The sequence below is a fragment of the Caretta caretta genome, chromosome 19 (assembly GCF_965140235.1).
Source record: "Caretta caretta isolate rCarCar2 chromosome 19, rCarCar1.hap1, whole genome shotgun sequence".
Classification (NCBI taxonomy): domain Eukaryota; kingdom Metazoa; phylum Chordata; order Testudines; family Cheloniidae; genus Caretta; species Caretta caretta.
In genome coordinates, this window is record NC_134224.1 from 1,239,141 (window position 1) to 1,252,287 (window position 13,147).

The 13,147-nt window shown below is 49.7% G+C and overlaps 1 protein-coding gene across 2 annotated transcripts in view; it reads left to right on the top strand.

The window, feature by feature from the left end:
* EPHA10 (EPH receptor A10) overlaps positions 1 to 13,147 on the top strand; it is a 112,749-nt gene that overhangs the window by 83,642 nt on the left and 15,960 nt on the right. Inside the window, exons 9-12 of one of the 2 annotated variants that reach the window (XM_075121230.1) lie at positions 2,428 to 2,483; positions 5,389 to 5,514; positions 7,865 to 8,050; positions 8,905 to 9,619. In XM_075121230.1, coding sequence (XP_074977331.1) covers positions 2,428 to 2,483; positions 5,389 to 5,514; positions 7,865 to 8,050; positions 8,905 to 8,909 — 373 coding nt within the window. In that variant the 3' untranslated portion in view covers positions 8,910 to 9,619. Of the gene's footprint in view, positions 1 to 2,427; positions 2,484 to 5,388; positions 5,515 to 7,864; positions 8,051 to 8,904; positions 9,620 to 13,147 lie in introns of those variants that run through there. The other variant, XM_048825918.2, reaches the window with a different exon arrangement.

Genomic DNA, 13,147 nt, shown 5'->3' on the forward strand with positions numbered 1-13,147 from the left:
AGGGGATCAAGTGGGCTTCCAGGGTTCGGTAGCTGAAAAATACTTTGGCAAATCAAATACTTTGGCCAGGAGTGGCTGGTGGCATTCAGAGCTCCCCCAGGCTCTGGCTAGAGCAGTTTTCCGAGTGGTCCACAGTCTGCCAAGGCCCAGGCTGGGCTGTTGTCACACACGTGAGTCACTTTCCCGAGGTCAGAGGGTTTTGGGGAACGGGCAGTGGGGAAAGCTTACCCAGAGCCGTGTGTCTGCAGCCACAGTGGTGCTCAGTGAACTATCGATGTGACTGTGACAATGGGCCTGGGTGGGAAGCAGGGGAGAAATCTGGGAGACTTTGTTGGCTACAGTGGATAACAACTAAACCCCCAGGATTCTCTGCACTGTTTGCAATGTGGCCACCATGCTGGCCAACTGGAGACCTTCAGAGAGAGCATGAGAGTCTCTGCACTCCTGGCCGTATCTTGGAACTGTAACAGACTTGCATTCTCTGTGGTTCGGGTCATGTGTCACCAGTGGGTCACACTGGGACATCTCCAAACAGTGTGAAACTCTTCACTTTTCCAACTGGTAAATCAAGGATAGAAATTCCCTTAAGTTACCTTAGCATTTTAAAAATCTATATTTCTGTTAATCTTCCTAATCTGGGGCTTTTCCAAGGCTCAGGTGTTTGCTTTGGCTGGATCTAGCTCTGGAGTTGAAGGATGGGTGAAACCCAGACAGCTGGAGTTCCAAACTGCATTGGGAAGTATATGAAGCAGATAATTGTGCTATCTTCGGAGCCACTCGCTCTGATCTCCATTCCTCCTGCCAGGACTGCTAGAACCAGAGAAATGGTTCAGAGAGGCATCTGTAGTCATCTGACAGATGGTTCAGTGTAACGATCTATAACTTTTTACTTAAAAGATTAAATTGAGCCCCAAATGAGACTAATTTAAGTAAATAGAATAATAAAAAATTACGAGTGAAGACTAGTGTGTTGTGTAACGACAGGGCTGGGGTGAGAGCAGGCCACTGTCACTTGCTTCACCTCGGGAATCCCAGGTCCCTAGGCCCCTTGTTGGAGCAGCGGGGCTGGGGTGGGGCTCCAGAGTGGCAGGCCGAGCTCCGGTGCACAGAATGCCTGAGCTCCAAGAGCCAGGCTCACACAGGCATCAAGAATTCACTTGGCTCCCCCCCCGCCCCCCCCAGTAGCTGCCGTTTCCCCTGAACGCCCTGGGGTGGCAGAGGAGCAGCTCCAAGGGAGGGGAGGCTTGTTTCCTTTGTTTGGAGTTGCACAGTTTGCAGGTGCAGGCAGCCCTGGTGCAAGGCTCTGGGCCCCTGCTTTGGAGCTGGGGAAATTCCTTCCTCCCTCTGGCGTGGAGCTGGTGTTAATGGGGGTGCTGAGGTGGGAAGTTGCCAGAGGAACAGCAGGGTGTGGTGTTGGCTTTGCTTTTAGTTTATGAACAAAATGGTCCTCTCCAAGACAGAGGCCACCCAGCATCTGGGGCAGCCTCACGCTCCAGCTTGGTCCTCACTGGGGCCCTGCTCCCTTGGATGCCAGCAGGACTTTTCCCACTGCCCGCAGCCAGTGCAGCATCAGCCCAGGGAGGGTTTAGGCTGCTGACTGGTGGTCCATAGGAGCTCAGCAGAGCTGGCTTTGTATCTATGCTAACAGGAGTCCCTGAAGGTCAGAGCAGGGATCTGACGGTCACACTACGAGTGCCATGTCTGAAATCCTGGTGACTTCGTTGCTTGTGGCACTGAGGCGAGTCTGTCCAGCCCAGGGCGTTTGACTAGCATCTTTTCTAAAAAAAAGGGTGATGTCAGGCTGAGATTACAGGGGTGTGGACACACGGGCAAATATCCTGGCTGCTGCAGGGCTTAGCTGCACCTGTCAGAGGATGTGGACATCTGAGTTATCCGCATGACCGAGCTAGCAAATGCTCTGTGTGTCAGAATACCAGGCGTCTGGTGCCCATCGGCTTAAGGAGACCAGAGTGCTCTTCGTGTGGGCTGGAAATGACCTGGAGATGCTGCTCCGTCATTATCCCTGGGAGTTCAGAACTTGCCTTCATGTTGCTGCTCCGGATTTGACCTGCCCTTTGTTGGCTTCTACCCCAGCCCCGGATCAGCCTGGTCCCACTCTGCGCGGTTTGCCCCCAGCCATTTGCTTGTCTGCTGTGCTGCAGAGTAACCCCTAGGCTCTTCCACTCCCACAGCAGAAGATGCAGCTCCACATCCAGTCCCTGCCACAGCAATTCTCTCCTGCTGGGGTTGGGATCACAGAGACCACAGTGGTTAAGTGTACAGGTTTGCTTGGCCCTGACCTCTGGCTTCTTGTGCTGGTGTATTTTGGGGGGTTGGACAGCACTCTTGGGCACTGGCATTTGGGGCTTTGTATCCAGTGGGAGATTCACACCCAAGGCCTAACATGAATATTGCTTCTCATTGCAGACAGTGTGGGTACAGCAAAGCCAGCCAGGACGGAGACGAGGAGCTGTACTTCCATTGTAAGTGACGTCTGGCCACTGTGCTGTCCGATTGCATGGGGAGCTCTGCATTTACTGTTATTAACAACCCTGCTGTCTGCAGAGCAGCCCGGAATCCTTCCTTTTGAAGTGCTGTCATCCCGTGTTAGCCCAGAGAAGGCCAGCTCAGCACAGCAAGGCTCCCTGGAGACAGCTGGCTTGACAGCTTCATAAGCCAGTGGCCGTCCTTCCTGCGCACAGAGCGCTGGCTGCTCAGGGAGGTCACTGGCAAGCCACAGGAAACGGAGGTGCTTTCAGCTTTCTCAAGGGCGTATGAATTATTCTGTCAGCTTTTCACATCCAGCTACGGGAGGGCGGGGGTTTGTTTTCTGGGGCATCTCTTGATTACCAAGCAGCGATAATTTTACAGACAACAGTTGTCAAAGGAAATGCAAATGTCAGAACTGACGAGTGTATTTGATTCCTGGCATATGCCGGTTAAGCACAGACCTCCTCTTCTGCTCCCTGCAGCATCTGAGAGGCAGCAGAATCCGTACGCTTTCAGACAAGCCTTTGCTGCCATCATCCGCTTTTCAGGATCTTTGATTATTGCTGAGAGTTTTCCATACAAAGCAGGGAGAGATGAAGTGCAGCAGCTGGGGTTTCTTAGGCTACCTGTTAGTGATCTGGGTAGGGAGGGGGTTGCTCCTGGTGTCCTGATCCCAACCTCCGGTGCCATCACACACAGGCAGGACACCAGAGGAACCGCATGCGTTATATTTGCTCTTTGGAATTTGTGCTCAGTAGACGTGGGATTGGCCTTCGCTGCTGGTTTGGTTCCCCAATAGGAGCAGCCCCCTGCCTGTTTGGAATGTGCAGAAACTCAGTCAGTCTTTGCCCCTCTGGGTTGAGCAAGGCAAACCCCTGAGGTCAGGGCACCCAGTGCTGTTGTGTTGGGAGCAGAGGCCCCAGGAGCAGCAGAGCCAACATGCTCCTGTCTTTGTTATTTGTTCTGGGAATTTAAAATGAAGGTTTACAGGAAACCTGTGAGTGGAAGCAACGGTCCCCACCCGCGCTGTGCAATGTTCTTTGTAACTGTTTTCAGAGTAGCAGCCGTGTTAGTCTGTATTCGCAAAAAGAAAAGGAGGACTTGTGGCACCTTAGAGACTAACCAATTTATTTGAGCATAAGCTTTCGTGAGTTACAGCTCACTTCATCTGAAGTGAGCTGTAGCTCATGAAAACTTATGCTCAAATAAATTGGTTAGTCTCTAAGGTGCCACAAGTCCTCCTTTTCTTTGTAACTGGGTTGCTCTCACTGCACTTGGCTCTCCTGGGCGCAGTCCGGGCAGTGTCAGTTACCATTTAGCAGATGGTAGTGGCGTGCGGGGAAGGCTTTGCAATCCATGCTGCTGATCATCGGGGCCTGGAACAGCTCATGGTTATAATTATCCCTGCTGGAGGGCTTGGACTGTTCAGGTAGGCGAGGATTAACCTGGGAGGTGGATCTGCTCAGACTCCGAGGGGCGGCTCCTTGAGTTCAAGGGCTGTCATCTCTGTTTGAGCTGGGCGGTGTGAGAATGAGCAGAGGGAACGGTTCCCTTTTCTCCCTGTAGGAACTTGGTAGCAAACTGATAGAGCCAAGTTTCTCATAAGTTTTAGCTAGTGCAGTGTTGGTCCCAAAAGGCAGGAGGTTCCTGCTGAGGCCGATCCGGGGAGAGGCAGCACGTCTGCTCCATCAGTCCTGATGCTGGAAGCAAAGCTCCTGCGTTCGGACCCAGAGAAGCACTCCAAACAATGCTCCCCAGCTTGTCCTAATGGCAGTTCTGACCAGCCCTCCAGCCCACATAGAGCAAACCTGACCTGTAGCCGGAGCTGGCTGTATCTCTAGAGGTGGTCTGGGGGCTAAAGCCATGAGGACAGGAGCTCTGCATGTTGGCACTGCGATATCACTGGTGGTTCAGAATGGTGCTGTGTCAATATGGCTGTAGCCTGAATGGATGGCGCGTCCTGGGGAATGGAAGCCCGGTCCCCTGGCCTTAGTGATCGTTTCCATAGACGACCCTAACAGCTGTCTGCCTCACTTCATTCTGTTTCGTTAACAGTGTACAGAGAGGAGAGGACCGTCTATTTGCCAAATGTAATTTGGGGCTGTGAGATAAAGAGCAGAGCCTTGCAAAGATCTCCCCGGTGCGGGAGGGGCTGGGAGCCGCGGAGCATAATGTAGGTTGCAGAGCTGCCTGTTCTTTTCCAAATCCCCTTGCTACGCAGACAGGAGAGGGCCTCCACAAGGGGCCCAAGCAGCACAGCCGGAGGACACAGGTTTGTAGGGTCCTAGGGAAGTTATTGTTGGGCTTCTTTAAGCTGAAGAGCTAATTACCTGTTTAAACAGCAGTGTTTCTTAGTTAAATTAAATCCAGATAGATGCTGTTGCTCCAGTGCTGAGTCCGGCTCCTGCTGCTGCTCCCATCCTCTGCCGAGGCCTGCGTCCTGGCGCTCTGGGTGCTACAGAATACTTGGGCTTTCTGCATTTACGTGGAGGACTGTGCTCAGCCGATATGTGGACGCTGCTCTGGTGTGACTGTGACTGGCTTTCTCTGAGCGGCATTCTCAGACCGTGAAAGGGGACACGGTGTCCGAAAGGAAAGCTGTAGGCGTGGATTAGCTGCTGCAGTGTCCCTCAGTGTGGGCCCAATTCAGGTCCTGAGCCCCAAAGCGCAGCTAAAGGCCAGGGAGCAAAGAGCAGCAACAGGAGTACTGGAGACAGCGAGGGGACTGCAGCCTGGAGGGGGTTTGCGGTGCTGGCAGGTAAAGAGAGGGCAGAGCTCCTGCTGGTTCGCACTCTGCTCCCTCTCTCTCAGTGGGATCCCGGCTGGGCAGAGCTTTGCGGAGGTGACACAGGGTTTTCTTCTCACACATACTCTGTTTATTCCCCCTCTTTGCTGTAGTTAAGATACCAACCAGGAGGACATATATTGACCCTGACACCTGTGAAGACCCCATGCAGGCCGTGCACCTCTTTGCCAAAGAGCTCGACAACTCGAGTATCAAGATCGAGCGGATCATTGGAACAGGCAAGTATTCTGTTTCGAGACGCTGCAGCGTGGCTCCCGGTGGGCTCTGCAGAGGGGCATTCCTGCTGGGCCGAGGACGCCTGTGCCACGGGGACACAGTGATCAGTCTGAAGAGGAGAGCGTGTCCTCAGCCCATTGGATGGGCATTGGGTGTGGATTTACAGCCTCATGGGGAGGGAGGGTTTCTAGCTCCTCTTTCACCCCAAGGGGCTAATTCCCAGCAGGGTTCACAGGCCTCCAGGCTGCAATCCCAGGCTGAGGCAGGATTTCCAGGTGGAGCAGGTCACAGCTTACCTCCCAGCTCAGTTCTTCTCCAGCCTCTGTCATGTAGCCCAGCAAATGCTGCTGGCACCTGTCTGCAGCCTGACCCCCAGCTAGGAGCCAGGGCGAGTGCAGTGAGAGCTCACTACCCCTCTGGCAGGTGCCGGCGGGCCTGCGTTCTGAGTGACGTTGCTCACCCCCCAAAAACCCTTCTGCACTCCCAGGGGATGAACCTCTCAGAGGTGAGGGAGTGTGGCCCAGTTCTGTGTAATCCCCAGCCTCTGTCTGGCCTCAGGGTTTGCCAGGCACAGAGCCCTGGTGTAGCTCTTGCCATTAGTTGGGACTTAAGCAAAACCGTAAATCCATTTTGCGAGCAGTACGTTGAGTCAGCAGCCAAGAGTTTTCTGTTTTAAAAAGCAGAGCTGTGTGTCTGGCTGGCTGAACTGTCAGGCTGCTGTCTGGCCCCCTCCTAGGAAATATGTAAATGGCTTTAAGAACCCTGACGAGGCTCCCAGAATCCTACAAAGAGCCGAGCAGGTACCAATGGGCTGTTGAGATTCTGAGATACGGCCTAAAACGTCAAAGCAAATTAAAATCCCTGCAGCTTTAATTGCTAATACAAGCCAGATCTGTGGAGGCCTTGGTATGCTGGGTGTCATTTTCCCAAAGAGAAGTTGCAGGGGAGTAGCTTAACTAGCAGCTTAAATATGAACATGGAAATAGAAGGTGATTGTCAGACAGTGGAGGGCAGAGGAATCTTAGCAGCCATCAGGGCAGAGAAACTGGCCCAGTGATTCTGAACTTTTAGCAATAGATAATTAATGAGAAGGAAATCCAAGTAGAATAGGTCTTTTAAATGGGAGGAATGTAGAATGGTTTGTATTAGTCTCCCGGGTGACCTAGCCGGTTACCTGTCTCTCAGATCAATAAAGCTCTTCATATCCATTGGCTTTTCCCTGTAAAACCAAAGTTGGCCTTTTCTTATTAGAATTTGTCACTTTGTGCTGCCCTGATTGTGGCTGCGACTGAGCAGAAAGTTCTGTCTCAAGTGCTGATGAACAATGCATGGCCCTGACTATCCTTCATGTGGGCAGGAGGGAGTCACCAGAGAGCTGACATTTGGGATGGTTTGGGAGTGGAGAGAGTCAGAACCCAGCGAGGACTCTCTTGATCTCTGGGAGATAATCTTCCATTCATGGAAAGCACTTCAAAAGTGCAGTGTGCACTCGGCTGGTGCATTAGGGGAATGGCCTAAGCCGCCAAAGAGAGGAATTTGCATCATGTGTTGTTGTAACTGCTAGTTGGCACTAAAGAGTTTCATGGTCTGTGTGTTCACAGCAAGTCATGATGCCCCCCAGAAGTGGGGGAAGATGGTAAACTGAGGCTAGGGTGAGCATTTTTAAAGGGACCTTAATCCACCTTCCTGTGTTGTGGGTGGATTTTTCCCCTGAGAGTACAGATCCCTGCTATGTGAAAGCAGAGCCCATCTGCCCAACTAGCCAGGTACTCACACACCGGCTGCCCACATCCCAGGACCCGCTTCTATGCTCCCAGGTCACAGTGTTTGCAGGTCCAGAGGCAGAGGTCCTGTTATGGGATGCGGGGCACAAGGAAACGCTACCAGAAGGGGAGCTGATTTTCTAGAAGAGCAGCGCTGCCCCTTGTTCTGAGTCAGAAATTCCAGCGCTGCGACCCAGTGCGCGGCAGCAGATCTGTGCAGCGCTGTTTTGCGCAGTGATATTCAAAGATTTGAGAAAGCCGTAAATAAAAGCAGCTGTAGCAATAGCTCCCGTTTTCATAGCCTGTGAGTGACCAAGAGAGCAGCCAGCTCAGCTCCTAGAATGACAGTATGAAAACAGTCCCATGCCGCATTCTTTTGGGATGTTCGCAAAAAGACAAGGAGGACTTGTGGCACCCTAGAGGCTAATATATTTGAGCATAAGCTTTCGTGAGCTACAGCTCACTTCATCGGATGCATTCAGTGGAAAATACTGATGTTAACACTCTCAAGTGTCTAACCACAGGGACGCTAAATGTCCGTGCTCCTTCAGCTGGAGACACTCTAATTCCCGTCTCTCCTATGGCACAGGAGAGTTTGGAGAAGTCTGCCGGGGATGCTTGAAACTTCCCAGTAAGAGAGAGCTCCTGGTTGCCATCCAGACCCTTCGAGCTGGCTGCTCAGACAAGCAGAAGCATGCCTTCCTGGCAGAGGCTAGCACCATGGGCCAGTTCGATCACTCCAACATCATCCGCCTGGAGGGCGTCATCACCAGAGGTAAGGCTTATTAACTCTGCACGTCATGGTATGCAAACTCATTGCGTTCCAAACAGACCAAGCTTTCCCTGTCTTGTGCTATGCCTAGTGCTCCTGGCATGGATGGTGCCCACAGCATTGGTTTGAGCTAATCTGGGTTCAGGCAAGGCATTTGTCTGAGCCTTCCCCTTCTTTACAGTTGCTCTGCCCCTCACTTCAACCCCAAACGGCACCATCATCTGCTGATTTGGTCCTATGTCTCTGTGGCACAATCCCACATGACTTTCTTTCTGTTCCAAATTTTGTGGTGTTTGGGGTTTTTTAAATGACAGGGCCAATTAATCTAGGACGACACTTGCCAAACCCATTGTGACTAGATCCTAGAGCTAGATTTGAATCCAGTCCTCATGCATGGAAAGCCTAACGTACTAGGTTCACTGACCCCTGCATCCACCCCCTCACTTTCAGCTTGAAAAGTTTTGGATTCCTGTTCCCTCTCTCTGAGAGAGGGCCGAATCCCAGAATACCGGCAGCTTTGTGCTGTGTTGTGGTGAGAGAATCCCATGCTTCACTCACTATCTTTGCAGTTTTAACACTGTGCGATTCTCAGAGTGAGGGCAAGAAAATACAGAGAATGGTCACACAGCCCCCTTCATCCAGGGCACCCGAAGCCCTCCACAAGGACAGGTGTGTATTGTCAACCCTGCCTGATGGGGAAACTGAGGCCTGGGGAGGAGCGAGGACTTGACAACACAGACTGTGCCTACCCTGGACTGTTTGGCCAGCTATTTCCAAACACACTAGCACTGGCTGATCACCACTGTGGTACCAATGCTGGGAGCGCTTAGCTGTTGACTTTTGTATCCCCTGCTTAGAGTAGGCCTGCATGACGTGGTGGTGAGAATGCCAGTGGCTGCCGGTGCTTTGGCTACAGGAAATGTTGAGGACAAAACAGAACCACAGACCAGGAGCCTGTGTCAGAGCTACAGTGGAGGCCAAGTGCCCAGGCACCTGCTCACCGTCTGCGGAATCACTATGTGGAGATATTCAGGACCAGAGAGATGGGCGTTACATGAGACTTTGTGCTCCACCCACGTATGGGACCGCTGTAAAAACATCCTATCCACACACAGCAGTAATGACATGTTTGCTTCAGGTTACGACACAATTCCAAGTCCTGTGTAACTCCGAGCGTTTGTGGGCTGATCATTGTGCAAGCTGGGCAGCGTGAGGGAGATGTGCACAGGCGGTCGCACAGCGATTGCATGGCACTTACTCTGATCAATAGATACAAAGTGATTCCGGTATTGTTACACGGTTATTAGTGCCCAGCAAAATGAAGCGATACGCTCCCTGATCTGATTTTTGTGGCAACAGTGCGGCCTCGTTTACTTGGTAATTTAAAAGCAATAGAAAGTGATTGTCCTGTGGAAAAGCAGGAAGAATGCTGATTGTTTTCTTAATTACCCACCATGGAGTTTGGGTCATTAATGCAGGAGTCTCGCCTCTGAACTAATCCAGTAATATGCTGGAGCAGTTGTTTAGCTATGTGATTATCTGGTGGTGGAGATGCTGTACAGTTGCCCTCTGGAAGCCAAACGTTTGCTTGTGTTGGTTTTTATTATTTTATGGTTCTGATGTTGTTTAATAGAATTTTTACAGCTAGATTAATAAAGCCAGGGAGCCAAACTGGATTAGCAGCAAAACCCAACTCTTATCATAAAAGTAAATTAAAAGGAGGGTTTTGTCAGCAAACAGATGTGTGTGGTTGCTGTCTGTCCCTGTGGCAGGGTGTGTTCTCTGTGAATCTGAGGAAGGTGTAGTTAAATAGAGATCCACATAAATACAGAGAAACATGAACACGCATGTTGTTAACCGTGCTATTTATAACGCAGGGGATCAGCTTCTGTTTTAACATAGGGCCCGATCCATCTACCCTCTCTCACGTTGAGTAATACTTTTCTCCTCAACGGTGCTACTCAAAGTGTTCCGAGCAATAGTATTTAATATTCCTCCCCAAATCAAGAGCAGGGCCCCTTATGCTGACTGCATTCCTCAGGGTGAGATCCACGACTCTTTGAGACACCGGACCTGCGCTCGGATCCATGGAGGCAGAGCAAACTGCAGGGTTGGTGTCGAAGGAACAAGAGAATCAGGCCCTTAGAGTTTAAGCCGCTTGCATGCAATACAGATGTACAGAAATCCATCATTTGATGGTCAAGTGCTTAAGTACCCCTAATTATATCCATTCCATTTCCTACCTTTTACTAATTTCTTCTTCAAAATACGACGAGCATGCTTGCTTTGTGGGTGTGTGAATTACGCCAGTTAGATGAACAGCTCCACCGTTATTAGTAGGTAGTCAGAAACGCTAATTAGTTGCTTTCATTATACATTTGTGATAGAGAATTGCAAGTCTCTCCCTGAGCAAACACACCCTTCTCACTGTTGATGGCCCTTTTTCTGTGTAGTTCCCTCCTTTTCTGTTTGGCAGATGTGATCTTGTTTCAAAATAAATGAATCATCTAGCTGTGACTCTGGAGACATATCAGGGTCTGATAGCCTCAAAAACCCACACAAGCTTTGTGTTCCCATCATTCCCACAGCTACTTGATATTCATGAAGCATTTCACCATATAGGAATTGTATAGTGAGCCATACTTTTGAAAGCCCTAATTCACTGTTCTCATAGCAGAAAGTTGAAGTCTGTGGATGTAAAATCTGAATGATGGCTGGGAGCTTGTTGAAAGGGAGAAAAAAAATGTCTCTCTGCCTTTTTCAGCCATCTGATGATACGGGAAGGAGGCCTGGATTATTGCTATTTATTTATTATAAGGTTTCTTTTTCTGTTTTTTTACCTGAGAAATATCAGGAGTACCAGGTCATTGCTGTCTTGTTTTTTGGAGGTCCCACTGCAGCAGTGGTTCTCAACCAGGGGTACACATACCCTTGGGGGTAAGCAGAAGTCTTCCAGGGGTACCTCAGCTCGTCTAGATATTTGCCTAGTTTTACAATAGGCTGCATAAAAAGCACTAGCGAAGTCAGTACAAACTAAAATTTCATACAGACAATGACTTGTTTATACTGCTCCATATACTCTACACTGACATGTAAGTGTGATATTTATATTCCAGTCAACTTATTTTATAATTATTTGGTAAAATAAGAAAGCCAGCAATTGTTCAGTAATAGTGTGCTGGGACACTTTATATTTTTATGTCTGATTTTGTAAGTAGTCTTTATGTGAAACTTGGGGTACACAAGACAAATCAGACCCTGCAAAGGGTACAGTTGTCTGGAAAGATTGAGAGCCCCTGCACTGGAGGATCTAGAGACCTGAAGCAGGACCTTTCATAAATTCGTAGAGTTTATAGCCAAAAGGGACCATTCCATCATCTAGTCTGACATCCTATATATCACAGGCTAGTAAATTTCACCCAATTGCCCCTGTACTGATCTGGATAACTTCCAGAATGGCATCTAGTCTTGATTTGAAGATCAGAGAGGGAGAAGCCACCGCTTCTCTTGGTAGTTGGTTCCTAAGGTTAATCACCCTCACTGTTAAAAATGTGTCTGATTTCTAATGTGAATTAATCAGCCATTGGGTCTTGTTCTGCCTTCCTCCACTAGATGAAAGACTCCTTCAGGGCCTGCTATTTTCTCCCCAGAAGGTCCTTGTAACAGAAATCAAGTCTCTTCTCAGTCATCGTTTGGATAAGCTGAGGAGACTGAGTTCTTTAAGTCTCTAACTCTCGGGCATTTTCTCCAGCCCATAAATAATTTTGTGGCTTTTTTTTTGTATTCTCTCCACTTTTTCAACGTCCTTTTAAAAACGTGGACGCCAGAAGTGGACACACTATTCCAGTACAGGTCTCACCGATGCCATATACAGAGGTAAAATCACCTCCCTGCTCCTTCTCCCGCTTCAGCCAAGGATTTCATTAGCCCTTTTTGCCCCAGCACTAGGAACTCTTATTGAGTTGCTGGTCCACTGTGACCCCCAAATCCTCTTCAGAGTCGCTGCTTTCCAGGATACCAAACCCCATTCTACAGGGATAGCCTGCATGCCTGGTTCCTAGAGGGATAACTTTACATTTGGCTGTATTAAAACACTGTCTTTAGCTACCAATGGACTGGAAAGTACTTCATCGTCCTCATGTAATATGAGCACATGATCCTGCTTCTTTCAAAATATAGAACAGGGAAATTCATTGGACACTTCTCCCTTTTATGAATCAATATTTATGGTTTTATCCTCTACTTTTAGTAACAGGCCTATAAGATTGCTAACTCCTCCTAACTGTCCTGAGCCTTGCCTGCCATGGATTCTCCTCTGATGTCTTTAGCTTTTCTTATCAATTTCCTACATTCCTTCACTTCTAATTCACATTGGTTGCTTTCTGTTTTCCTCCTTTTTCCTTGTGATACATTGTTGCTAATTTATTTCTAATTGCTACCTTCATTTAAACTCCTGAACCAGGGTGGGCTTTTACCCAGAGGTCTCCTCTCTCTTCATTGTGGAATTGTGGCTTTTACGCCACGTAATAAACTCTTCTCAAAGAACTCCCCCACGTTTCTGTATTCCTGGTTGGGACTATCCTCTGTTTGCCCATATTGAATGAAATGGGGTCATTATCACTGGTCCCTAGGCAAGCACTAACTTCCAGTAACTTCCATCATAGTAAGGTCCAAATCAGAGATGCCTAGCGCAGGGTGAAACCCTTTAGTGGTACATTTTACTGGTGGCTGCTTGAGACCTCAGCACATGACTCCCAGTAACGATGCGTACCCCCTGCCATTATGCCCACTTGTCTCCGGGTGCAGTGCTGCAGGGGTTTCCTCTCCGGTGCCCCCGCAGTCTGTCGGCCTTTGTGCCGGTCAGCCCTCTGGCTGAGAAGCGGCTGGTCCAAACTCCTTCCGGATAACACAATGGCCAGGTGCAGTCCAAATCCCAAAGAATCAGCCTGCCCTCTGGGCCCTGGGGTTCCACTGCCTTTCCCTGGCTCTAGTATCAAGTCCTGTCCTGCCCAGCCTACCTCCTCCTGAGACTGCTAGCCTCCAGGGTCGCTGGCCCTTTGGCCTGTTGCAAGGGCCAGCCAGCTCCCTGTGGCTTCTCTC